At 25.0% G+C, this 26,735-nt stretch overlaps 5 protein-coding genes across 11 annotated transcripts; 3 read left to right on the top strand and 2 right to left on the bottom strand.

Moving 5' to 3' along the window:
• Positions 1–18: 18 nt before the first annotated feature.
• Positions 19–6,428, top strand: LOC126926195 (lipase 3-like). 4 transcript variants are annotated; one of them, XM_050742354.1, is made up of 6 exons: positions 19–2,332; positions 2,833–2,952; positions 3,377–3,600; positions 4,034–4,280; positions 5,077–5,326; positions 5,509–6,428. In XM_050742354.1, exons 1-6 carry the CDS (start codon positions 2,291–2,293, stop codon positions 5,802–5,804), a joined length of 1,179 nt encoding a protein of 392 aa, XP_050598311.1. In that variant the 5' UTR covers positions 19–2,290; the 3' UTR covers positions 5,805–6,428. The 4 variants fall into 4 exon arrangements, with proteins under 4 accessions (XP_050598311.1, XP_050598309.1, XP_050598312.1 ...); XM_050742352.1 differs by having other exon boundaries at positions 2,833–3,000; XM_050742355.1 differs by lacking the exon at positions 19–2,332 and adding an exon at positions 2,384–2,401.
• A 436-nt stretch (positions 6,429–6,864) lies between these two features.
• On the top strand, positions 6,865–15,616 carry LOC126926189 (rab proteins geranylgeranyltransferase component A 1). Its single transcript, XM_050742336.1, has 12 exons — positions 6,865–7,029; positions 7,137–7,194; positions 7,277–7,343; positions 9,933–10,127; positions 10,198–10,381; positions 11,195–11,432; positions 11,901–12,123; positions 12,235–12,441; positions 12,767–12,891; positions 12,978–13,138; positions 13,524–13,700; positions 13,819–15,616. The coding sequence occupies exons 2-12, from the start codon at positions 7,146–7,148 to the stop codon at positions 13,984–13,986; spliced, it is 1,794 nt and encodes a 597-aa protein (XP_050598293.1). The 5' UTR covers positions 6,865–7,029; positions 7,137–7,145; the 3' UTR covers positions 13,987–15,616.
• Positions 15,617–16,780: 1,164 nt separating this feature from the next.
• Positions 16,781–22,077, bottom strand: LOC126926193 (FAD-dependent oxidoreductase domain-containing protein 1-like). Of its 2 annotated transcripts, none has more exons than XM_050742346.1 (7): positions 21,734–22,077; positions 20,161–20,436; positions 19,464–19,937; positions 18,422–18,570; positions 18,221–18,307; positions 17,972–18,125; positions 16,781–17,585 (listed from the first exon to the last, which is right to left on the bottom strand). In XM_050742346.1, the coding sequence occupies exons 1-7, from the start codon at positions 21,797–21,799 to the stop codon at positions 17,331–17,333; spliced, it is 1,461 nt and encodes a 486-aa protein (XP_050598303.1). In that variant the 5' UTR covers positions 21,800–22,077; the 3' UTR covers positions 16,781–17,330. The 2 variants fall into 2 exon arrangements, with proteins under 2 accessions (XP_050598303.1, XP_050598302.1); XM_050742345.1 differs by having other exon boundaries at positions 21,760–22,075.
• Positions 22,078–22,558: 481 nt separating this feature from the next.
• On the bottom strand, positions 22,559–25,173 carry LOC126926196 (uncharacterized). 3 transcript variants are annotated; one of them, XM_050742357.1, is made up of 5 exons: positions 24,927–25,173; positions 24,461–24,762; positions 23,788–23,923; positions 23,181–23,634; positions 22,559–23,104 (listed from the first exon to the last, which is right to left on the bottom strand). In XM_050742357.1, exons 2-5 carry the CDS (start codon positions 24,627–24,629, stop codon positions 22,823–22,825), a joined length of 1,041 nt encoding a protein of 346 aa, XP_050598314.1. In that variant the 5' UTR covers positions 24,630–24,762; positions 24,927–25,173; the 3' UTR covers positions 22,559–22,822. The 3 variants fall into 3 exon arrangements, with proteins under 3 accessions (XP_050598314.1, XP_050598313.1, XP_050598315.1); XM_050742356.1 differs by having other exon boundaries at positions 24,461–25,173; XM_050742358.1 differs by lacking the exons at positions 24,461–24,762; positions 24,927–25,173 and adding an exon at positions 24,228–24,379.
• Positions 25,174–25,634: 461 nt separating this feature from the next.
• LOC126926201 (NADH dehydrogenase [ubiquinone] 1 beta subcomplex subunit 9) lies at positions 25,635–26,695 on the top strand. Its single transcript, XM_050742366.1, has 2 exons — positions 25,635–25,875; positions 26,293–26,695. The coding sequence occupies exons 1-2, from the start codon at positions 25,766–25,768 to the stop codon at positions 26,627–26,629; spliced, it is 447 nt and encodes a 148-aa protein (XP_050598323.1). The 5' UTR covers positions 25,635–25,765; the 3' UTR covers positions 26,630–26,695.
• The last annotated feature ends 40 nt before the right edge of the window (positions 26,696–26,735 follow it).

The raw sequence follows: 26,735 nt of genomic DNA, 5'->3' as shown, positions 1-26,735 counted from the left end.
CATATACGTTGCGTAAGTAATGTTATACGCAAACGGTTGTTTATACACTTTTACTTTATTATATACATTTTTTCGGAAAAGATATAAATAAGAATATATTTCAATATCGAATCATATGTATGAGAGCAGATGAGAGTATGTCATATACGAATAATAAACTCTAAATAATTCATTTTTTGGAAGAGGAGAAGAGAGAGAGAAAGAGAGAGAGAGAGAGAGAGAGAGAGAGAGAGGAAAAAGTTTTAATATGCCTTTTAATATCTGATTATATCAATGATATATTATTAATACTCAATGTTAAATTCAGTATTGTTCGTAAAGATATCTATATAATGTATGTATTTTCATTTTGAGTTGAATTGCATTCTAGACCACGAAAAATTTTTGACTGATATCTATATTTTCTGATACTCAGCTTTTAGTAATCGAAGAGTAGAATTCAAAAATACCTGTTTATAAGTTTCGAAAACCTTTCAAATTTAACCTAAACCTTAACTTTATCTTAACCTAATCTAAACCTCTACTTCACTTACAAACCGGACACTGTTATTAATTGTTTTGTGAACTTACCTATCTGTATTAAGTTCAATATAACTCGTGAAACAAAAGTAATATTCGAACAGGAAGTTTTTAAAATTCAAAATTAATATTTTTTAAAATATATAGACCAGTTAAAAATTTGTAATGTCTCAAAACAAACCTTAGTTTCCCTTTGTGCATTTATGTTTTCAAACTATGGACTTACTTATTAAAAATAATAAAAAAAAAAAATTGAAGAATTATGAGAATAAAGTATAATATAATGATAAATATGACAGCAGTGCACATATTTTAAAGAAATAATTAATTTTTTTAATTAAGTATATATGTATGTATATATGTATATGTGACATATAAAAGGAATATAAAATATATGTAAAATTTTGGAAAATTAATATATTAACTGATATTGTAGAAATAATATGTTAAAATACAAAAATAAACAATAGCAAAAGTTATAAGCTAAGTGATTTCACAAAGCAAAGTAGAAAAAAGCTTGTAATAGACATAGAACAAAAAGAATCTTAATCATTAATATCATCACGATATTCATATTTACTATTATTTTCTTAAAAATAAAAATAATTTTTAATTAATTTATATTTCAGTACCAAAAACCTTTTCTTTAAATACTTATAATATATGAATTAGTACAAAATTAGTCAAAAGATATATAGCTAACTATATAGAATAGCTACAAAAAATATTCTTGCTTTTTCCAATGAAGCATCTTTTTATCAATTCTACAATTTATTTTCATTGTATCAAATTTTTGCAGTCCTATGGAAAAATTATTGAATGATACAAAATCTAACATACTTGGTTCCAATTAAAAAGTGTGTAAATACTATAATGAATAAAATGGTGTGTAAATATTCTTTATAGCCACTTGTATCTCATAAAAATAATTCTGTTCTGAACTTTATAGTTCAGTTTATGTGTTGTGATTATAGATTATATTATCTTATAAATACTATTAATAACGATCTTATTAGAAGTTGAAATAATGTTTTCGGTAAACAAGTAACTGTACTATTATGACTTTATGATTTTAAAGGTCAGTATAATTACATAACTTTAACATCGATTATCATGTTGTTAGTCAATAAATTGAAGAATCCTAATTACAATTCTGTTTAAAAAGATAATATAGCAAAGAGGAAATTTCCTGCCTGAATTAATGCATTAAATTCGACCTTGTTCATGAGATAGTTTTATTAGTAACAATTAAAAATTTAGTTAAGTTAAAAAACAATACGGAGCTTTCCTACGTACTAATGATATCTTTATCATCTTTAAAAAAAAAACATTAACTCTAATTTTTCTTAAGATTTGACAATATGATAAAATTTTATTAAATTGGTACGCATGCGTATAAATCGTTTCTGCTGTTACTTCAATGTATGTAATGGATAATGAAACACATGCATCTGTAAACTATGGCATAGAACGACAGTATAACACGGTGTGTCATGGTGAACGTGTTAATGTTGGTGCAAGTTTGTTATAGCTTTATCTGGAAAACATAAACCGCGCAAATCATTTCGATATTTCTCGATCTTTCGACGTTTATACAAGACCGTGTTCAAAATCTTACAAAACTTGAATTTCTCGTTTAATCAGTGCTTGGGAAAAATAAAGTCGTAAATAGAGAAAAATAATAAGGAGAAAAAGGAGTAATTCTTGGTGAAAGTTAGGTACGTAATTTCTCTGTTAAAAAATCCAGTCTCTTTTATCAGCTGTTCATATAATGGGCGCAGCAGCCAATCAGGATGAGGTTCATATGACAACAGTAAGTTCATTTTCCCTTTTTTATATAATTTTGTCTTCTTAGTTATGATTGTTATGAATATGAATAATGGTATTAGTATTAGTAGTAATTTTAGCTTTAGTTTTAGTATTAGTATTAGTATTTATTGCACATTTCGTGCATCATTCAATGTTTTTGAATATGACACATAGTTAGCAATAACATATTACAACATATTAGTACGTATTAGTACATACAAGTTTTTAAAGTGTTACTGAATTGTTATTAATTCAGTATAATATTTTGCGTATTTATTTTGTATATGAAATGTATGATATCTTTTTGAAGCAATAATTTTAATAATATTTTCATTATACCAGAAAGAAATACTTATATTATTTTTGTTTTCATATCAGTTATTATTTAATATTAACATAACTTAATATTTCATCATCACATATTACATTATTATTATATGATTATTATATAACGGTTAAATATGATTAAAAATAACAAAATAACAATAAAAAAGTGTTTTTCAGCCAGAACTAATTAATGTCCATGGTTATAAATCAGAAACACATCATATTTGGACAGAAGATGGATATTGTCTAGATGTGCATAGAGTTTTACCAAAATCTCATCAAAATTCTGATTGCAATGTAAGTGGGAGTAATGAGCAAAATTTAAGTAATAAAAATACAATAGAGGTAAGTTATAAATATAAAAGTTATCACAAAGTTATTAATTATCATAAAGAAATTAATCCATTCAGACATTGAAAATTTAACTCTTTCCCTACTGAAAGCCATTATGTGACAAATTTCTTGTGTTTAAATATTTTATTTAAGCAAATGTATGTGAAAATACTGATAAATACCAATGGTATTTCAGTATTTATCAATTTATATTACTTTGTGTTAGTCTTATGTAATATAATACAATTTAAGTATAATATTTGATATAAATATCTTTTTTAATTTTTCAGCCATGCTGTAGTGAAAGAGTTAAAAATTATTCAAACTATATTAAATTATGATAACATAAGATTTATGTGAACATTACAAATAAATGTTTGATATTTAGTACGGAAGCCATGGAGTCAAGGCAAAAGAACCAATACCAGTTCTCATTCATCATGGACTTCTGTCAAGTTCAGCTGATTGGGTATTATTGGGCCCACAAAAGGCTTTAGCGTACCTTTTATGTGACAATAATTATGATGTCTGGTTAGTAAATGCAAGAGGCAATGCATATTCTAGAAAACATAAAAAATATACAACTAAAGATAAAGAATTTTGGGATTTTAGGTAATTTTATGTAAAAAATTATTAAATAGAATAGAATAAATAATAATTTTAAGTAAAAATAAGTATAAAATAGATTCAAGTATAAAATAGAATCAACAGGATCATGCTTGCTTAGTATTTGCATTTGTATCTTGGTTAGTGATACATTATATTCACTATTTGTATAATTGGTTTCATAGAGTGAATTGTGTTATGCAGTAAAATATAGCTAAAGCTAGATCTTGTATCAGTGATGAGCCATTTGACTACTGATCAATCTACTTCACACACAATGTGAGTCAAATGAATTGGAAGAGAAAAACAGGCTAATTTCTGTAATTCTACTTTCCCGGATGGTATTTATGATGAAGTACCAAATCTGCAAACACTAAGCAGGCATCATTGTATATATGAAAAATTAATTATGTAATAAATAATTTCACTATTCTTTTAGCTGGCATGAAATTGGGTATTATGATTTGCCAGCAACAATAGACTATATTTTGGAGCATACTGGATATGCAGAACTTTATTATGTGGGTTATAGTCAAGGCACAACTGCATTTTATGTAATGGCCAGTGAAAAATCTGAATACAATCGAAAAATTAAAGGAATGATCAGTTTAGCACCAATAGCATTTCTCGCAAATCATAGAAGTCCTTTACTTAAGTGTGTTGTCCATTTTTATGGATTAATGGAGGTATGTTTCTTAGTATACATGAAATAATTTGTTATTGTAGCCAGAGGTGGTTAAATTACAAGTGTTATGTACCAAATCCCAAAAAGATTTTTTACAGAAAGTACAATATACAAAGTGTATTGAAAATCATGATACGAGCCAAAAAGGAATAATTGTTAATATTTTATTTTGAGAGTTCATTTTTGAGAAAATTGAATTTGGAATTTTTATATCACATATAATTAACCAATATCTGAATATGAGTGAATTAGCATGAGGTTAATTGTACAAGAGAAAATAAATTAGAAATGTAGAATTTTCCTTTTGTATATTAAATATATAACTGTAATTATAACTGTAAATATGATATGCAAAATTATTACACAATAAAGCTTTTCATGGATAGATAAACAATAAAACCTTTTAGAGTACTTCTTTTTTCTTATTTCAATTAATAAGATATGCTGTTTTCTTCCAATAAATTATAATTTTAATAATATTCAAATATTCGTAAAAACAAAAGAATTAAATAGTTTTAATAAATGATAGTTATGTTTAGCAGTTGTCATAAATTCATTAAATAAGAAATATAATAAATGATTCAAGAATTGATATTATTTGTACATGCATAATTTATATTAAAAGATTTGATTCTTATTAAAAACGAATTTGGTATTAAGAATGCATATGTTAAAAATTTGTTGATGTTACAGCACTGGTATTATACTGATATATCATGTACTTATACATGTAGATCCACCTCTGGTCAATAGACCTGCTATTTATGATTGACATTTCTATAGCAAGTATGTTTCAGTGGGGATCCTCATATTGCAATCTACATCAGTGGTTCCCCCGCAATAGGTTACAAGCTCAAGCCTTGGGTACAATAATTCGAAATGCTCCAGTTGGTCTCACTAATGGTTTCTGTGTATGCTGGTTTTCACTAATTGCTGGATTCGGTAGTGATCAATTAGACAAGTCTATGCTACCATTAATCCTCGGACATTTTCCAGCTGGTGCTTCTGCGAAACAAATTATTCATTATAGTCAAAATATACTATCAGGTAATTATTTAATAATTAATTTAATAATATTTAGTGCTTTCATTTACTTCGATTATATTAATTATCTATTGATATAAATTAATACATTTTTATAATATAGATTTTGTACAAAAATTTCTTATACAAATTCACATAATTGTTGTTCCATATTATTATTGGATACTATTACTTTTTTTTAACAGGATCATTTCGCAAGTTTGATTATGGAGCAACAGAAAATCTGAAAACTTATGGGTCAACACAACCACCAATATATGATCTTGAAAAAGTAAAAACGCCAATTGTAATATTTTACAGTAAAAATGATTTTCTCAATGATCCTGCAGATGTAAAGAGACTTACTGATAGATTGCCAAATGTTATAGAGACAAAAGAGATTGAATATTCAAAATTCAATCATATTGATTATTTATGGGGTAGAGATGCCAGGGTGATTCTCTATAATACTGTTTTAACAGTTTTACAAAAATTTAGATAAAATTAAGCTCTTAGTGAGCTTATGTTTTATTACCTTGTATATAATATTAACACTATCACATATTACATAAGGATATACAACAGATGTATTTCAAGAAAACAAATATTTTTTATTATTATTTAATATTTTCTTTGGGTTTTAATTCTTTATATATATAATTTATTAAACCATGTTATATAAAACAGTATGTAAAATAATCTTTTCCTTTTAATTTTTTTTATTATGTTTACAGATAAAATTGTAAGAATATAAAAAGAGATTGTTTTAATTCAATATAATTCTATATAAATATATGTATTCTTATATTATTTTTTTCAAGTTTATTTTGCAAATGCAAATGAATTGAGGAGAAATAAAATTTACAAACATTGCAAATTAAGGACTTCCCTTATTACTTTATTGTGAAGTATTTGTATATTATTAAATGTTATAAAAATATTTTTGTGAATAATCTAAGCACAATTTTTATTTAAATGAATTTTTTAGAAATGTAATAAATTATATAAATTGTTCAACACTATAGACAATCATACATCATATCAATGTAATTATAATTGTAAATAAGTTTTAAAAAACTTTACAAATCTAGTTGAAATAAATTCAATATGAAAAACGTGTAACAAATTCTAATGTACAATGATTTCTGTTTATATCTTGAATAAGTAAATAAGATAATGTTTAAAACTATATATTTGTATGTATAATATTAATAGCACAATTTTCTTGACAGAATTGTAGAATATTTTTTATTGCTATTAATCTCATGTAATATGTAATTATATTCTGTAGAAACTGTAAAAATTTCTTAATTTATTAATATATCCACGTTCTTTTACAGATATTTCATCCATATAAAATTAATTCTACTAATTTGTTCTATTTGTATCTAATATTTTGTATATATTAACAGAGAAAATATTAATTTTATATCGTTAGTTCTGTAAGAGGCCACATCATTTAATAATGGCGGTAATGTCGGGGCACAATCGATGTTAACGTTGAATATCTTTATCTATATATTTCTTGGCGCAGAATATCACTAAGTAGATGCAGTATCTAGTTGTGTTGTCTTTCGAGGATAAATCCCGACGAATCAGCGGTCAGTTCAGTTACAGTTCGGTTAGTCTGCAGCGTCTTGTTCTGTCAAACTGGAGTTTCGAGACTGTCGTGAAGCAGTGAAAGTTCGAAGCGAAAGCGAAACGACGGGAGTGGCCCTTCACTCAACGTAATTGAGAGGGATTCATTAGAAATGAATTGATTTCTTAGTCATCCTCTTACTGAATAGCAAAACTAATTTGTGTTCACAATTCTGTATTCTATTGCAATTTACAGCTGGAAGCCATGGAGGACTATCTGCCAAATGAATATGATGTCGTCGTCGTAGGGACGGGTATTGATTTTTGCAATATACGTCTTATTTATTTTGCTGCTTCTTTTTTTTTAATGTTTATAATGACTTATCAAATTTATAGGTATGACGGAGTCTATTGTCGCAGCAGCTGCAAGTAGAATCGGTAAAAAGGTCCTTCACCTAGACAGGTATGTCGGATTTCTCTCTTCTCTTTCTGATTCGATCTTACTCTTTTTTGCTTCCTCGCTTCTTACTTCTTGCTTTTTGTTTGCTCCCTTTTTTCTTTTTTATATTTCTCTTCCTTGTTCGCTTATATTTTCTCATGTTTTTCTTTATATTTTACATGTTTTCTATTTCTTTTCATGTTCCATATTGTATTATTAACTAGGAAATATTTATGTATTTTTATATACTTATATAAGGTGCTCGATTTTAATTAAATAAATATATTTATTCAGCATTTAATTAGAAATTTCTTATATATATTAGAAATATTCGTTTGAAAAATTATATTTAAATAATTATTTTTACACTTATAACTTCATTACTTTTACATTTATCAAACCTAGATATAAAATAAAAATATGATAATTTATAAACAATTGTATCTTTTTATTAAACATTTAATTCCCTTTTGAACAAAAATTTATGTGATAAAATGGAATTTTTTTTCACACAGTAGTAATTAAGTTCAAATGAACAAGAAATACTTTCAATTAACGTTAAAAACTAATTTTACAAACATTTAATGAATTAATTTATGCAGTTTTTATAATAATAACTTTAACATTTTAATATTAAAAAATTTTTTAAGTAATATAATTAAACATCTGGGTCTTTGAATTTTCAAGATTATACATATTCATGTATATATCTTCCTAAATTCTGTGATACGATTTGTATAATAATGCATTATTATATATAATTACATAATAACACGGTTGTATAAGTTTATGTTCTATATAATGATCCCTTATTTGTGAAAATCCTTTATTGTTATATATCTTTTAAATATATCTTTTGTACCTTAATATATAAAGGAGACATTCTAAATTATTTAACCAATTAAATAGTTGTCTTCTTCATCTATATATTTTAGATAGATATAAACAGTTATGTATTACATTGTAGTATATGTATTAATGCATCTTTTCTACTTAACTAAGTTATATAAAATCGAAAACTTTCTATTCTATTTAAAATCATAGTTACCAAAGAAGTGTCGTATTTTTATAGATGGAAAATAATGCAAACAGATACAATACTTCAGAGTACAACCTATTCATGCAAAATATTTTCTGAATGTCATAACAAGAATTTTTTAGTTTATTAGAGGAGTTATTCTGAAAATATACAATTCTAAATTTTAGTTTTTTAAGTAAATTTTTATTTTTGGAAATATAGTACATTATTCTCTTTGTTCAACATCACCAAGATGATTCTATACTTCTAATCTTTTTATGAAAAGTTTCGATTTTTGTTTTATAATTTTTTGACTAAAAATTTATATTTGTAAGTAATAAAAAGATTACTTAATTCTTTGAAATATTTTTTGTATTATATATTTTTTGTTTTTTGTTTTATATTTATATTTTAATACAAGTATGGTTTAAATATATCTCTATTATTCCAAAAAATCGAATATTTAAAAGTATAAATATTCGAATATTCAATTATTTTCAAATAAAATTTTGAATCTTGCTGTGATCTTTTTGTATTAACGATCATTTTTTACTGCAGTGCACTATTTTTTTTTATGTTTCATTAAATAATATATTTTCAGATTTTACTCCCTTCAATATAAATTTTTAAAGCCTGAGAGTCTAAGACTTAGATATTTTTACTTTTTATACATCCTGTATATACATATATAGGTACATATGCCTATAATCCAAAATTTCTGTGATGATTCAAAATTATGTTTGTCTAAAACAGTTTTCTAATGATATCACAACCAAAAAGAAAATAAAGAAATATATAAAAAGTTGAACAAATAAGATTTTCATGAAGAAGTCTTTGATCCTAAGAAAGATAACGTCAAAAATTTATTATGGTATATGTATCCAATTTCATTAAAATTTGGAATTAAAACTGAATTTGGATTAAAACTAGGAATTTGATTTATGCAAGAAATTAAAGAATTTATGTATATTTATTAATACAAAAATCTGTGAGTAAACATGTATGTATGTGTGTATGTATCATGTGATTCAAAGTACTCTTCATATATCGTACATATGAAATTCTACTCTAAGAACCACATTAATGTATAATGTCTGCAGTGGATTTTCAAAATTTTTTAATCATATTTAAGAAAATCTTTTCTTTTAGTTTCCAAGGTAATTTTCACAAATACGAAATCAAAAGAAATACTGTACAATAAAATACAAAACTAGATTGTAGTTAATGTATGCATATGTATTTAATAAATTTGATTTTCGTTTAATTTATTTTATATATTATTTATTTTTTTATAAAGAAAGAAATCGTCCCCCTTTCCTTCCTGCTTTCGATAGTGAAATGTATATATATAGTTTTATAAAGGATGGCACATTATTGAAGGGGATGATTCTTTATAAAAAAATATATAAAATATACACGCACATACATCATTAATTATTAACCTTTTTACTATGAAACTAAGCTCCTGTAAACAATACAGGCTTATTTTAATGTAACAATTATTTCCAATTAAAAAAAAATGTATATGATGAACATTGTAATATTTTCATATTAGTGACAACAAACATAACTAAATAATTATCATTTACTTGTAGCGATGAATATTATGGCGGTCTATGGGCAACATTTAACTTTGATGGGCTACAGAAATGGATAGAAGACCTAAAAGTTCCCAAAAACACCACCAAGGATCTATCTGAAGCAGATTTGGAACCAGAAGAAAAATTTCTAAAAACTAGCAATGAATATTCAACTGTTGAAAATATTGAGGAAACATGGTATATTTCAAAGTAAGTTTCCTTTCATGAATGTATGCATATTTGTGTCCTGTTCTTCCTTTTAATTATATTTTTATTATAGTGAAGCCGATCTGCCAGTAGTTTCTTCAAAAGATACTCAAACTGATATTACTGGAGATGGTAGTGGAAGTGATGATGAAAAAGCTGATGATGATAAAGTTGAAAAAAAAGAGAATGTTAAACAATGGAGTATAGATCGTATAAGAAAAGAATACAGAAAGTTTAATATTGACTTGGCGCCAAAGGTATGAAGATAAAGAATATTATTATTACATTAAATACAAGATAAATAACTATAGAGGCAGATTATATTTTTCGTTCTTTTGGTTTTTCTCATTTTTGTTTAAATAAATATATCTACGAACAAGGTCCTGCTCAATAGGCGGAGGTGTAAGTGCGACACCGTTTTTAAGACTCATATTTATAGAACATTAGGTATAAGAAGCAATTTTTTCTTAATATATTTATTTAAGAATTGTGTATAATATACATATAAATAATATATAAATATATTTAAGAATTAAATTTTGTTTGTTAAATATAATATTATTTATTGAGAAGTCTCAATTAACTATCATCTTATGGAATATATTTATTATTGTTTCTCATCTTAATAGATTTCAGTTATCAAAAAATTAAATTAGCTATTTTTCTACTATTCTATGTATCTATTTCTGCTAAAATTCAAAGTGTTTATTAAGTATTAAAAATTGGTTAGGACATAGTTATACTTTTCATCTGTTGTTCTTATTTTTAAAATGCATTTGATTACCTATAATGATTTTAAAATAACTTTTAAAAAAAGAAAAGGTATATAATATTGATAAAATCTGAATTATGAAAATGTTATTTCATTTATTTAGGTAGTACCATATTAATATTTAAATATTTCATTCTATTTATATAAATATTTCTTATTTACCCATTAATTATGGATGAATATCTTTTTTAAAATAATTATTGTAGCAATATCAATATTGTAATTCCTTCTGTTTATGTAAAATATATTATGTCAGAAATTACAATTAATTGATTGACATTTTATCTATCTAAAACAGTTATTATTTGCACGAGGTGAACTAGTTGAGCTCTTAATCTCCAGTAACATTGCTCGTTATGCGGAATTTCGTGCAGTGTCCAGAGTAGCTACATTCATGGATGGGAAATTGACACAAGTACCTTGCTCAAGAGCTGACGTGTTTGCAAATAAAACTGTCAGTGTTGTTGAGAAAAGAATGTTAATGCAACTGCTCACTTCATGCATGGAGCAAGGTGCAGATAGCCCAGAATTTGATGGTAATTACTTGTACCTTTTTTTCATTTCAATTTAATTTTGTAATATGATGTCTAAAAATAATATTTTGTTACTAAGAAAACATTTTTAAAATATTCTGGGCAATATAAGATTTGTAGATGTTTTATTTAATAATTAAATTAAAATTAAATTAAAAATTAATTATCAAATACAATATAATGGTCTATGTAATAAAAGTAACCTTTTTTGATACGCAATGAAGAAAAAATTTATTGAGTCAGTTTAGATTCCATTACAAAAAAAAAAGAAAATAAAAAGATTGTATGAGCATTATATTTTGCTATATTTTTTTACATTAGGAGAAATCGTTCATAAAATGGTATTGTTTATATGTAAATTATGTAATATACATAACATGCATACATGTATATGCAACAGAATTAATTCAATATTATAATTTATTAGTCGTATTTGCTATTATTATTTTATTAAATAATATCTATTAACAGGATTCCGTGATAAAACCTTCTTAGAATATTTAAACACGAAAAATTTAACACCAATTGTGCAACATTATGTTGTTCAAGCAATTGCTATGGCTACTGAAAAGACTTCTTGTAGAGATGGTGTGAATCGCACGAAACATTTTTTGAATAGTCTTGGACGATATGGAAATACACCCTTTCTTTGGCCTATGTATGGTAGTGGAGAGCTACCTCAGTGCTTTTGCAGGTACAATTTTATACATATGTATACAATAATGTATATATAATTATCTGTTATTATACTATTTAATGTGTAAATATCATAAATAATTTAAAAAATCATTACTATTATTTATAGATTATGTGCAGTATTTGGAGGAGTTTACTGTTTAAAAAGGCAGCTTGATGGTGTAGTAATAAACAAAAATAAATGCAAAGCTATCATTAGTGGCAAACAAAGAATAAGTTTGGAACATTTAGTTCTTGGTCAAGGTCATCTGCCACCAGAAGTTGTAGCTTTTGAAGGAGAGCAACGGATATCACGTGGAATTTTCATTACGGACAGGTAATAGTTAAAAAAAGCAAGAAGAAACAATTATATTGGATTATAATTGTAGTAAAAAGAAGTTGTGGTCCAAAATTATCTAAAAAAAACTAACTATATGAAATTAGTATAATTGAGCTTGACAAAATATAAAGTATTAGATTTTTTAAATAATAAACAATATAATTTTATAAACAATAATAAATTTATATTAGTAACAGAAAGCCTTACTTATATTAATTATGATATACACAAATTTCTGCTTCTAACCTTTTTCTAATTTATTTTTCAATTTTTTTTAAGTAGTATTTGCTAATAAAATTATCTTTTCAAATATTTATTTTAGGTCAATTATGCAAGGTGAGAAGGAAAATTTGACACTTTTATATTACCCTCCGGAACAACCTGATCAGGAACCTGTTACACTGATTGAATTGGGACCATCTACAAATGCTTGCCCTCAAGGATTGTGTATGTAGAACTATTACATTTATGAAAAATTTATATAATGTGAAAACCCAAATTTTTTGGAAATTTTTTAATTTATTCCAAAATAGTTATGGTTCACATGACATGTAAGCGAACAACAAATGCAAAGGAAGATTTGGCCTATGTTGTCAATAAATTTTTAAGAGCTGAGCCACTTGATCCATTAGCCATTCGTTCATCTATCCATAGTCATACACAGACTGTTTCTCCAGATAAAAGACATATTCAGGTATGTTTTTCCTGTATTAGTTATATAGTTATGGTACAGGTAAATATTTATATTTATAATATAATAAGTATATTTTCCAATTTTTATAAACTATAGGAGAATTATATTATTGATCACATAATTACTTTATATTTTGTTAATTTACTTTACAGATGTCCTGGTACCACTAAAACAAATTGATTATAAAAGAAATTGGAAGATATTTTAGCAATATATATTCTAGAGTTTCTTATTTCTTAGATATTACAAATTTTGAATTAATTTATTAAAGATAAATATAGTTGTGAAAATATATTTATCTTCCTCTTTTATAAAATATTTCGAAATTTTTATAACTGCTATATTCATGTTGATTCAAAATAAAAACCAAATTTCTTGTATGCAGGAAGGTGATCAAGATAATAGAGAAGAGTCTACAGAGAGTCCAAAGCCTCAAGTTTTATGGTCATTGTACTTAAACCTACCTGCAAGTGATATTAAATTAGAAGAGTCCACGCCAAGTAACCTTCATCTGTGTTCAGGACCAGATTTAGAGCTTGATTTCGATTTCGCAGTTAATCAGGTTAATTTTCTCTCAAATTATAATTATAATTTAATAAGTTTTAGCGTAATTGAGTTTTTAACTAATCCCAAATGATAAAAATGGTATACATTATCATAAATTTTTAAATTTTGTCAAGGCGAAGAGCATCTTTGAATCTATGTATCCTGACAAAGATTTCCTTCCACGTGCACCTGATCCAGAAGAGATCGTACTTGAAGGAGAAGAAGCGCCGGGACCGAAATTTGAGGGAGATACAGAGGCTGAAGAGAAACAAGATGTTGAGAAAGCCGAAAAAGAGGATTAAATGATCTTTTTTCGTCTTTTCATCTTGAAAACACGGGCCAGCTCCCTTAGCCGCACACCTCTTTCTATCCAAAGTTACACGCGCCTTCTTTCGTTTGAAAGTCGGAAAACTTTTATTCGAATGATTAACGAACATTTTGTTTGTAATTGAATTACCAGTTATATCCGTAAATAGTGTTAGATATTATTTTAATCTAAATGTTTATTTAAATTAAAAACGAAATTATACTATTTATTTCGATTGTATAAAACATTGTTTTTGCCTAGCACTCTTTGTAGACGAAACTGTTCGGAAAAAGACTTTGGTTTCTTTGAGGAATTTTCATTGCTAATCAACTTAAAAGTTGTTCGTAAATTTTCGAATAAAATTCCAATCGACTGGCGCTCAAGTCTGCGTTACACTCGCTCTTTTATTAAATTACGGATCGATCGGCCGAAAGCATTAGTTTTTCTTTCTTTCCTTTCTGGTCAAACAAATTTACTTTCAATATTAAGTTTCGAGGAAGTGAAATGTAGTTTTATGATAATATATAAGAGAGATGTGGAAGAACTAAAACGAAAGATAGATAGTATTTATAAACTAATTCCTCATTAAGTTACGTTATATTTAAAATTAATCATAAATAAAAAATATATATGATAATTCAATAATTTATAAATGTGATCGATTTCTAATTTAATCGGAAATTATTAAGACAATTTAGCATCGATTATATTTATAAATTACTGATTTATAAGGATACAATGAGAAAATAAAATTCTAAAATAATAAAATTCTCATTAATCTTATTTTCTCTAATCACTACGAATGTAAAAAAGCACATTATTCCACGTTTCTCTACTATATCAATATAAAAGATATCATAATGTCTTTTATCTGATTATTAATACATATTATACATCATTAGTGTATTTATTACGCATTATATTGCATAGCATAGTTTACTCATTATATATTGTTAGTGTAAGAACAAATTTAGACTGCGAAAAATCAATCGTTCCTCGACTATTTATTTATTTTTCGAATTATTTAACTATTACTACGTTATATTTCATTATGCGTTGTATTAATTAACATCACATAATTTTTATTAGATTCCATTATTTTTTCATTACTCTGTTTTTTAACTTTAATAATAATTTTTTACTTGAACAATATTACATCACTTTTATATTACTATCAGTAATTTTATATACATATATATATATATATATTCTTTGGTTTTTCTAATCGTTACTATTTGTTTATTAAAGTTTGATTTACTTGTGTCCATTTAATTCATTGAGTTAAACTTCATTTAAGTAATTCTATCAAATATTAGTTCGGATAACTAACATTATTCGGTTTATTTAAATTTTTATTTTATATTTTCTAAAACAGGTATATTTTAAATAATTATATTTTTAATATTTATGTAAGTTAACGAAAGCAAAGAGAAGAAATGCTATCGGCTGGTTCCGCTCGTATACTATGAAAATTTTTAGACACATTGATCGTAGAGCGGCTTGGATGTCAGAATTGATAATCTTTTTCTCGCCGTTACTGCTTCGATGTGCGCGCATTTATTTGCATTTAACTGATAATACGCCGTACTCAGCATTGAAATACAGTAAACTGATACGAACTGAAATATAGTTTGTTTTATCAAACTTATCTCCTGAAAAAATAACAGTGATTCGAATTTTGAAAGGAATTTCACTTCCCATTCTCATCACATCATAAATTCATAATTCTGTAAAATACTTATTTAAATTGACTTAATAACATTTGAAGGAATATAATTCCAAATTAATTCTTTCAAATAAAAATGATATAAAAGCATAAAATTTTTAGAAAATTTTATAACAAAACATATTACATTGTTTTATACTTGAGAACTTTAAACACAGATTAACAGATACATTTTAAAGGAATAAATCCTTTCAGAATTCAGTTTTTTACCTTTTCTGTGATCAATTTTTAAATAGGGAGATAAATTTTATACTTATTTGTTATTATTTCTTATTATATTAATATTCTGCTTTTTCAACACTATTTTTTTTTATTATATGATATGATACATGATTGTTATTTTATATATTGCTTATGATTTATATATATATATATCATGATAAAATTTCATATGCACATATTGTTGCACTATATAAAACGAGTCAAAATAAATATTATTTTAATAAATAAATATTACAATGAAATTTTATGTAACTAAAATTATTTTTCGTTGTTATTTTATGTTTCTTTAATTGTCTTACTAAAACAAGCATACTTATACCTAATATTTCATATTCAGTATTAACAAAAAAAGCTAATTTTGAAAACAGTAAACATATTAATTATAATTCTATATAGGATTATTATTATTTTATTCAATATTTATTCAATAATGAAAGTAACTACAACTAGAATTATATTAGTATGTACTTCATATCCTATACATAATACTACATTAAAGAATATACATATACATATATTAATTATATTGACCACAATTTTAAGATTTACAAGAGACATTGTTTAAAAAGTTATCGATTTTTTTAAAATTTATGCATAAAGTAGTTCATTTTTAAATATTAATATTTGTGTTAAAAGATGAAAATAGACTTTGGAATTCCAAATTTTGTTATTTCATTGTATATAATATAGCGTAGTTTATCTTTGTTAGAATCTTAAGTTATTTGTAGACTAGTTTGCACATGTAGATTATAGAAAACAAAATACAAAATACTGATATTTCAAAGTATTTCAAGTTCCATCCCAAACGGCCACTGATGGTACCCTGAATAATATCCACAACTAGTAATATTTATATTTATTTACATAATTATTATTTATTTACAGTAATAACAATCTATTTTATAATGTACAGCATAATGAGACGAATATCTTTCTGTACTGATGATTTTGTCTTTTTCGTGAAGTGCACGTAGTAAATACATAGAATTTTACATTCCATAGTGTGGCTGTCAAATTCTTACAAGATTTTATTTTAAGACATTGAAATCATTGATATTTTTTATTGACATTATATGTATACTTTTAACTATCTAAATACTTATTTATAAATCATCCTTTAAAACAAAATATTAATTATAATAACAAATATTAAATAAAACAAAATAGATCAATTAATACAGATTATAATATTTGATGAATTTAAGACCAATTTTTTTCTGTATTAAACATATTTATCTACAAATCAATTTAAATAAATCTAAATTTTAAAGTTAATCTCTATAAATATTATTATGTATATTGTAAAATACATAAAATACTATTTGTATTCTGTTATTAAAATTATTATATACATACATAATAAATTTTTATTACAATCAAATGCATATATTTTAAATAATGTTCTTTTCATATGCAGGTTTACCAAAAAGAATTCTATTAAAGTCAAGATTCGATAGGTCAAGTGTTTTATATTCTCCATCAACAATTAGTTCTGAAATTGCTCTACCTACTGCCGGTGCCTGTTGAATTCCATGTCCACTAAATCCAGTTGCAAAGTATAAATTCCGATGATATGGATGTGGTCCAATTATTCCATTTTGATCAAAAGTATTGAACTCATAATAACCTGCCCAAGAAGACTTTAACTGCAAAAATAGCATAAAAAATTGCATTTTAAAAGCTATTAAAATAAATAATTTAATTTAAGTAATTTGATTAATAATACAAATGTTATCAATTTATTCGTATGTATAACTTTAATATATTAGGTTGTTCGAAAAGTTTCTTTCGTTTATGAGGAAATAATAGACGCACAATGTTTCTTGTTTTATATTATTTTGTAAAATTACGTATGATCCATTTTGTTATGTTGAGATAAACATCGCGACATTTCGCAGACTTGGTTTCACGTTTATATGAAGATGCACTGTTATAAAAAGCACGTTTGCGAAAGAAAGACACTTTTCGGACAACCTAATACATATCACTGTATTTATATCATATTTCTATTATGTGTAAATAAAACACAAACCTTTAATTTTTCAAAAACTGGGACTCTGCGTGCGAGTATAGGCCAAATTTTTTCTTCAAAGAAATCATAATCAATACTTAAATCTTCAGTACTAGGTTCTTCGGATTCCTCTGGTGATCTTCCACAAATATACGTACCTGCCAGACCTTCTCTTCTAAAATAAATATTGATACTTAATTAGTACACAAGATATTTAGTTTCAAAATATTAGTGTCTAGAAACAACTTTTATTTTATGAATAATGTTTACCTAAGAAATGTTCCAGTATTATCTATCAATAATGGAGTATTTAAACTTGGTCCATCAGGGCAATGAACGCAATAAACAAATCTTTTCCTATAACATCAACAATATTTGTGTTGGATTTATATTAATAAATAATAATAGTATTAATATAAACTTTCATTTCATACTTATTCAAACTTATTCACAATATGAAATTATGATTACCTTGGTTCAACAGGTAAATACATTTTCTCTAATCCATGTTCTGTTTTTACATTATCCAATTTATCAACTATTTGTCCACTATAAGCTCCAGCAGCCACAATGGCTATAGCAAATTTCATATTATGTATTTCACCCTCTTTGGTTCTTACCTAATAAAAAGTAAAAAGAGATTAACTGTTAAATACTAATAGAATAAAAATAAAATAAATGTAAAAGTATGTTAAAATATATATAAATAGATATAAACTTTTGCACAGTTTTGCATACTTTGCATACTTATTTTTTTCTTGTATATTACAGAATATTTCTATATGCTTGTCTCTGCATGTACATGCTTATGTTTACATGTATTAGTGAAACATATATATCCATAAAAATGTATATGATTTATTTAAATATTATTATAAAAAATAATAAATATATTAACTGCTAATATTATTTAGTTTATAAATTATATATTAATATCATTACTATTATTTATAATATAAATTGCACAGATATATATACACTACTGCTCATAAGCATCCCGACATTGTAACTGATTTGTAACAACAGTATATGAATATTAAAAAATGTATAAATTAATAAGAAACTAATAATCAAAAAATGAAAAAGAAATCCACTAATGATATATCGAAATTTGAAATATATTTTATTGATGTTTCTACTGGCTTCAAATAATTATTACTTGTTTTTATCACACAATCTTCCTTATGGATAGTTTAGCAATAAAACAATATTTTCAAACTATTTTGATATAAATTTTTATCTTACTACTCACTCGGTGAAATTATGTCCATATGTATTACTCCATATGTATTAGTTATTTAAAACCAGTTTTAATGTATCATTATAATGAGATAATAATATTGAATGTAGTCATTATTTATTAATATACAATTATTTCTTGAGGAACTGTAGTAAAATTGCATCAAAAATAAACAAACATCTGGATACTTTTTAGCAGTAATATAAATATAATACTGAATATCAAAAATTGGAGTGATAATTAATATATTACTTTAACAAAATTAAGTCTTACAATCAATCCATCTAGTTGAAGAGTGTTACTGTTTTTATAAGTAAATCCTTGCGCTTCACCATAAATATATCTTGCTCCCAATTGTAGTGCTTTCTTTTTAAAAGCAGAAAGAAGAACCCACGGGTCAAACCAACCCTCTTTTTCTAATCCTAAACAACCTAGTTCGATACCTTCTGTATTTATCCAAGGAAACATACTTTTCAATTTAGCAGCTGATAATACAATATTTTTTGCTCCAAGGAAATTTTGTAATTTAGAATTTTCTATTAATATTTGAGCAGTTCGCTCAGATGCTAATGTTAAATAACCATATGGATGGAAATATGGATCAATTGTGGGTTCTCCTTCAATGCCCAAATATTCATTGATGTTACGTAAAAATTCTGCACCAAAAAGAGACATTTCAATATTTTCTTTCAGAGAAAATTGTTGACGTAAACCTCCACAAGAAAGAACTGTTGATGCTGTAGTATACTGAAAATAAAATTTATATTTACTTATTAAATAATTTCTTTATTTGATTATACCTTTATTCGGTAAATTCAACTGAATAAATTTCAATCTTTCAGTACAAGCCCTCTAATTTTTATGAAACTGAATATTATATTCATGTTATTATATTCACTTAAACTGTAGAACATAATTTTTAAATTATTTTTATACTGCAACTGCAAAACATAATTTCTGAAGAACGTACTGTAGGATCTCTTTCTATTACTACAACTTTGAAATATTCTGAAAAAACTCGGTTTTTCAACCAATATGCTATAGAACTGCCCATTACTCCACCTCCAATTATTACAACATCACAAATTTTTGGAAGTGTTTGTGGCCGATCCATCCATTCAGCTAATATATCATCAACATCCTTCACAACAAGAGATTCTCTTATCGATGCCAAACCTTTTTTAAGTGTTTTTGATACTATGGGCTTAGAATCTTTTTTATTTGGTACAATTTTATCTGGGGTATCCTGAAAAATTACATGGACTAGTATAAATTTGAAAATATGTTATATTATGTTTCTCTTATCATCTTTTATTAAATTGGCATTACAATTAGATATACAAAATTGATGAATGTCATACAGCTTAAAATTATATGTACACATATTGAAAAAATTCTATTATATAATACTATATTTACAATTTATATATTTTGAAAAGAATTATAAAGTTGTTTTATTTGGTTAAAAAAGCAATTCCTTGTTTGACATTAACAAATTTATTTTCTCATTCGATACAAGGACCTTGTGATATTTATTAAAAAAATTAATAATGATTGGAGTTACATGATTATTATTCTGAACTACTTATATACAGGGCAACTTATTTAAATTAAAAATCTGAATTATTATCACTGCTATGAAATCTTGAAGATTATTCCAAGGTCGTTGACATTATATTTACATATTTATTTTTATAATATAATGTTAAAGTTCGCATCAAATCAAGTTGCATTAATTATGAAACAATAATTTTGAAGAATGAACTGAGTTTGGATTAGCAATGTAAAAGTAATAAAATAAGAGAAGTTTTAATACAAATGAGTTTATTTCATATTCAAATTGTATTGTTTCATATTCAAATTCTAACAATTAGTAATACTGTTAGTAGTAATAATACTAAATTGATTAGTTTTTAAATTTAAATATATTAGTAGTAATAATATTAAACAAATAATAATAATCTAACAATTAGTAATTGAGTGGGCTACAAGTTTCCAGAAAGGTAGAACAAATGCAGACAAATTTACATTTATTTTAGAATATGTACTGCAGAAGTTTGCAATGTAGTAGGAGTACTGAAGAAGATGTTTATGAACATGAATTTATAACTTCTAGTTTATTCTTATAAATATTTTAATGATATTGATAATAAAATAATGATACAGCTGACATTAGAATAATGTTCTTTTATTCTGAAACATTGTCACTTTAACGATTAAAAATTAATAAATATACATTAATAAAACAAATATTTTTTCTTATTTAATCTAATGTTTTATTCTTTTATTATATTCATATTTATTAAATATGCGATTTATTTATTAAAAATTGCGATACCTTTTTTAGAAATGTAGTAAGTTTTATAAATTTCGCGCAGATGGAAAATGTGTGTATAATAAAGCTTGTTAACCAATAGCTGATTTTGTAAATTATTAAATATTCTCAAACAGTTAAGTGAATGAGGATTATAACAAATAACATACAATGGAAGAAAATAAATATAAATCGCACAAAATCAAAACAAATAACTTAAATTATTAACCTCAATGTTATTGTTTACCACGTTACCTTTTTTGAATAAGTTCTTTTTGTTTGTGAGAACACACATCTTTGTAAAAAATTATTTTGTACTTGCAATTTAACAAAAGAAGGCAACATTCTTATAACTGCTAAATGCTTACAAATACTTTAATTCAAAGTAAAATTTTCCTGCTACTGTTTCGTTAACCGGTAATCTCATAATTATATAAAATTTCTTACAAATGATAACATTTCAATAAACACTGAAACATTAGATAATTCTTTTTTATGAAATACCGTCATTTCATCAAAACCATATTAAGATAAAACACGTATCTTTGTTAATAAATCTTATTCTGTCGCAAATTATATTCAATAAGTTGTTGTAATTTTCTCTGTATATAAATTGATTTAATATTTAAAATCTATTATTATTTCAGTTAGAATATATTGTAAATAATACATTGCAAATTTGATATATTAAATACACTGACAAATTAATAGAATTAGATTATGATACACCATAATTACAATAGTAAAATTATTTATAGAATGAATTCATATATGAATTTGTAAAACAAGAGATAAAGTTGTCATATCTATTTCTTATATTTATAATTATCGTATGGATGATAAATGTATTGCATAAAAATAAATGATATCACGTATAATATATTATACGTGCATTATATGTATACATATATATCTATAGATACCATTTATTTTTTAATTATTTTGATACATTATATGCATTCAACGATTACATTTACACATATATATTTGATAATTTACTAAGAAACTTTTGTTAAGATACGGGTATAAATGGAAAGTTTTAAGACGACAATGGTTCTATTAAAATAACTATATTTATATATAACAACAGCTTAAAATATAACGACAGCATTTATGTATATAGTATTTCTTTCAGTGTGTTATATAAAGATAAAACGCAGTCCTGAATACAAAAATCATTTTTATTTAAACTACTTTCTTAGATTAATATTCTTCAATTGTTGTGTGTTGCTTCCTTTTATGATAGAAGAAATCAATTTTATAATTTAGAATAAATTACGATAATTCTTTCAGGAGAAATAATTATTCTTAGAAATAATCAACCTTTGTTATTTTGTCCATCAATCATATTACATGGAATGAGAACTAACTTAGGAATCATTCCAGGTGGTGCTATAAATTGTTGAGTACTTTGGGGTGTGTTACGTCCAGAATACTTAAGTTCTGCTTCTGTTACAATTTTACAAATATTCATTTTAATATCTGCTTGAGCTTTTGGAGGGAGTCGCTTGACAGTTTGTGCCATACTGTCAAAAAAAAGCTCTATACTACTTTTTCCTTCAGGAGCTAGGTAGACTTGGTCGTAATTATTTTGTGTATCCTGAAACATATATTGAATTAAAGAATAATAAATTGCAATTAGGAAATACATACTAGTTTCGAAAATTGCAACTTACTTCTATTTTAGAAGAATTCTTTACAGAATTATTTGCAGCTGGTGCACTAACAAATATTGATGTATCAATTGTTTTATTTTTAAAAGGTGAAGTTTTTAAGATACTGTAGGTTGCAGGCACTTCCAATGATTCAATTTTCATTTTTTTCGGTCTTATTTTTCTATATTTTGATTGAATTTGCTGAGCATATGAATCAACATCATGATGCATTGCATTTCCTACCTCTATACTTTTTACTATGTTATCACCATTATCATTTAATTCCATAGAATCACGATTCAACACTGGATCTGCAGTCGTTTCTTCCAAAACTTCTAAATATTCACTATAATCTTCATCATTACGATCTTCTAATTGTTCTAAAAGACCTTCAGAACTAATTCCACCTGCATTTATATCCTGAATGTAGTCTTCGGTTAATTCTATACTTTGAGGTTGGTAATCTGATTCATATCTAAATAAACGCTTTTATCAATATTTAATCATTTTGCTTGAATATTAAATAAAATTAAACAGTATAAGATTAATAAATAGAATATATATCACGTAAGCTTACTAAAATTATTATTATATAGAAAATCATTAAGAATTTACATATTATTCTTACGGAAACTTTAAGAAACTAAGATGATCTTCAAAAATCCATTTTTTCCTACGAACTCCTTTTTCCGTTCTATTCTTATATTTAAGTATACGGCAGTAAGTATCCCTTAAATTTTTCCATCTTAATCTCACCCAGGTGGCTAAAAACATATTAATTATATCTATATACATATCACTTTATAACAGTACACTTAAAAATTCTAATTTATAAATGCAAATAAACGTAGGTTCAAAAAATTTTAATTATAAGAAACAAAAAATATTACAGATGTATAAATTCATATATTTTCATAGATATCAAAATAAATATTGTATAAAATAAAATAAAACGTTTTAACGCAATGAATAACCACATATTCCATTAAATATTATATTATCTTTTAAATACTGCAATAATATTCATTTAAATATAAATTTGAAATTAATACTGGTTATTATACATACTTCTACCCATGTTTTTGTAAATAAATATTATTTAAATTTCGTTTTATTACTTAAACTTTCGCAGTATTTACACAATAAAATTAATAAAACGAAATTAATATGTATATAATTTTTCAAACTATGTAGAAAAATTAAAGAAAACATTTTGACAGTAGAAATATTGTATAGCGATGATATATTAACGAACATACAAAATTATCCGAAAACAGTGAAAGAAGAAAAGAAGTTCGTACGATCAAGACCAAGTTCATCCGAAATCCTCTTCCAAACCTTCTGTCGAAATTCCTGAAGTTTAATAGAAGAACCTTTCACTTCAGCACTATATAAAACTGGATGTTGTTTTATCGCTTCAATGATCTTCAGCGAAATTTTATGCGAATCAGGCGGCATCGTCGGCACCATTTCGTCCGTTGAAAATCGTTCGAAGAAGTAAACAATGTCAATATTGAAAACTCGATCCTATGTTCTTAATTTGATGACTAAATCAAATCTTTATATTGGATGAAAATTTCAAGTTTCATTCGTAATATGAATACTGGAAATTTATTTAATAATTAAAAAAGATTAAATTAATGATTACATTTATTTTTACTGTTAATTCGTGAATTAAGTAAACAAGGTACATAAAAGAAAATAAACTATATAAAATTGTGCTTTAATATTATGATCAAATTTTTTAGTGAAAATGAAACGATTTACTTATTTGAGAAAATTGAAGGTTGGATTCTTTGGTTAATTCGAATTTTAAAGATTTTTGCCACAAATATTGCTGCTTAAAGCAAATTATAAGTCTTGAGTTCATCGCACAACTATGTAATTGAAAGTTTCTTTAATTGTTGAAAAGGCTAAGGTCCTTGTCGCGTCTTAAAAATTAGTCGTTAAGTATGCTGAAAAATAAAGAACCCGTAACGTAAATAAAACGACAATCGCCATTCTTTGTGATTAACTAGACTTCCGTCGCGCTGTTTAACCGGAAGCATCCTATTTGTAATATTTTTCTATTTTAGATTACATATATTATTTGAATTTTACTATAATCATTTTAGCTTTCTTACGCTACAAAATAACATTTTCTTTCGATGTACTTGCTATACTTTAATACATAAAAAATTCATATACTGATAACATTATCTAATATTTAATAAATTTAAAATAAATATATGCTAATGTAAATCACAATATAATAGTGAAACAAAATGCGAAAAGCAATAAATGAAAAATAAAAGAAGAGTTATATTAACATTGCTTGTATTTTTTCTTATGATTCAACAAATTTTATATTTTTTTCTATACATAGCCCTTTTATAAGGGTTATTATTACTGTAATTTTGTAATATAATAATAATCATTAAAAATAATTAGTAACAGGGCAATTTGTGATCATTACGATTTTTATAATCCCATAGTGCTATCTGTAGTTCAGTTGCATCATATAGTTCATGGCTAAGGAACAGTTAATCCTCGAATTGGTTAAGTAATTTTAAAATAGACAGAACAATACCAGTATCTAAGTGAATTAACATCGAATCTAAATAGGAATGGCCCAACTACCATCGCCTTTCATTAGTCATACTAGAAAAGTATGTAGTCTTTATAAACGCGCTTTACGTGCGATAGAAGATCAGAATATTAGAAGGCACGAATTTAGGTAAAAATATGTTTAAATTAAATCTAGTAGTATAAAAACCTATTATTTTTGATATTAAATATTATTTATTACCAATTAGTATCAAAACATCAATGAGGAAACATAAATTTTGATCGTACTCCTATCATAGTTTTTCAGGATATCATACATTGTGTACATAGTTTCACTTGTCTTGTTATATAATTTTGTTATGAATTTTATTACTATTATTATTTATATAAAATTGATAATAATATGAAATAAGCTGTTACTTCTAAAATAGACTTATTTTTGAAGATTTAATAAATTTATGTTTTGAACTATTTTTAACATTTTATAATTATTTACTTTTATTATATACAGATGTAACTGTTTATTTTAAGTTTCAGTACTTGAGTTTTGAATAAATATTCATTATTATATATTCTTTTGATTTAGATATAACGCAATTTTATTAAGACAACGTTTTGAAGAGAATCGGAATATACCAGATGCTCGCATAGCTAAAAAGCTACTATTAGAAGGTGAAGAAGAATTATTTGAGAATATGCATCCTGATCCATCAAAATTTCCTAATAGCCCAGGTGGTATATGCCATGGACGTTTTGTAATACCACCAGATTCTGTAATGGATTTTTGGGATCCAATTGAAAAAGCTAGATATCCAAAATATTTTGCAGAAAGAGAGAAACTTAAGGCGGAATATGAAAAATTATACAAGAAATTATATGCTGAAACTCCTGCAGAAACTGAACAAGGAAAAACAAATAAGTAATTCAAGTAAAACACATTGTTTATGTAGTTATAATAATTAGGATAAAGTATATTGATATTTATATAAGTGTAATACTTAATTATTACATATATTGAAAATAAGATAA

Source organism: Bombus affinis, chromosome 17, assembly GCF_024516045.1.
Source record: "Bombus affinis isolate iyBomAffi1 chromosome 17, iyBomAffi1.2, whole genome shotgun sequence".
Lineage (NCBI taxonomy): Eukaryota > Metazoa > Arthropoda > Insecta > Hymenoptera > Apidae > Bombus > Bombus affinis.
The sequence above is the reverse complement of the archived record's forward strand: the minus strand, read 5'-3'. Positions and strand labels throughout refer to the sequence as shown.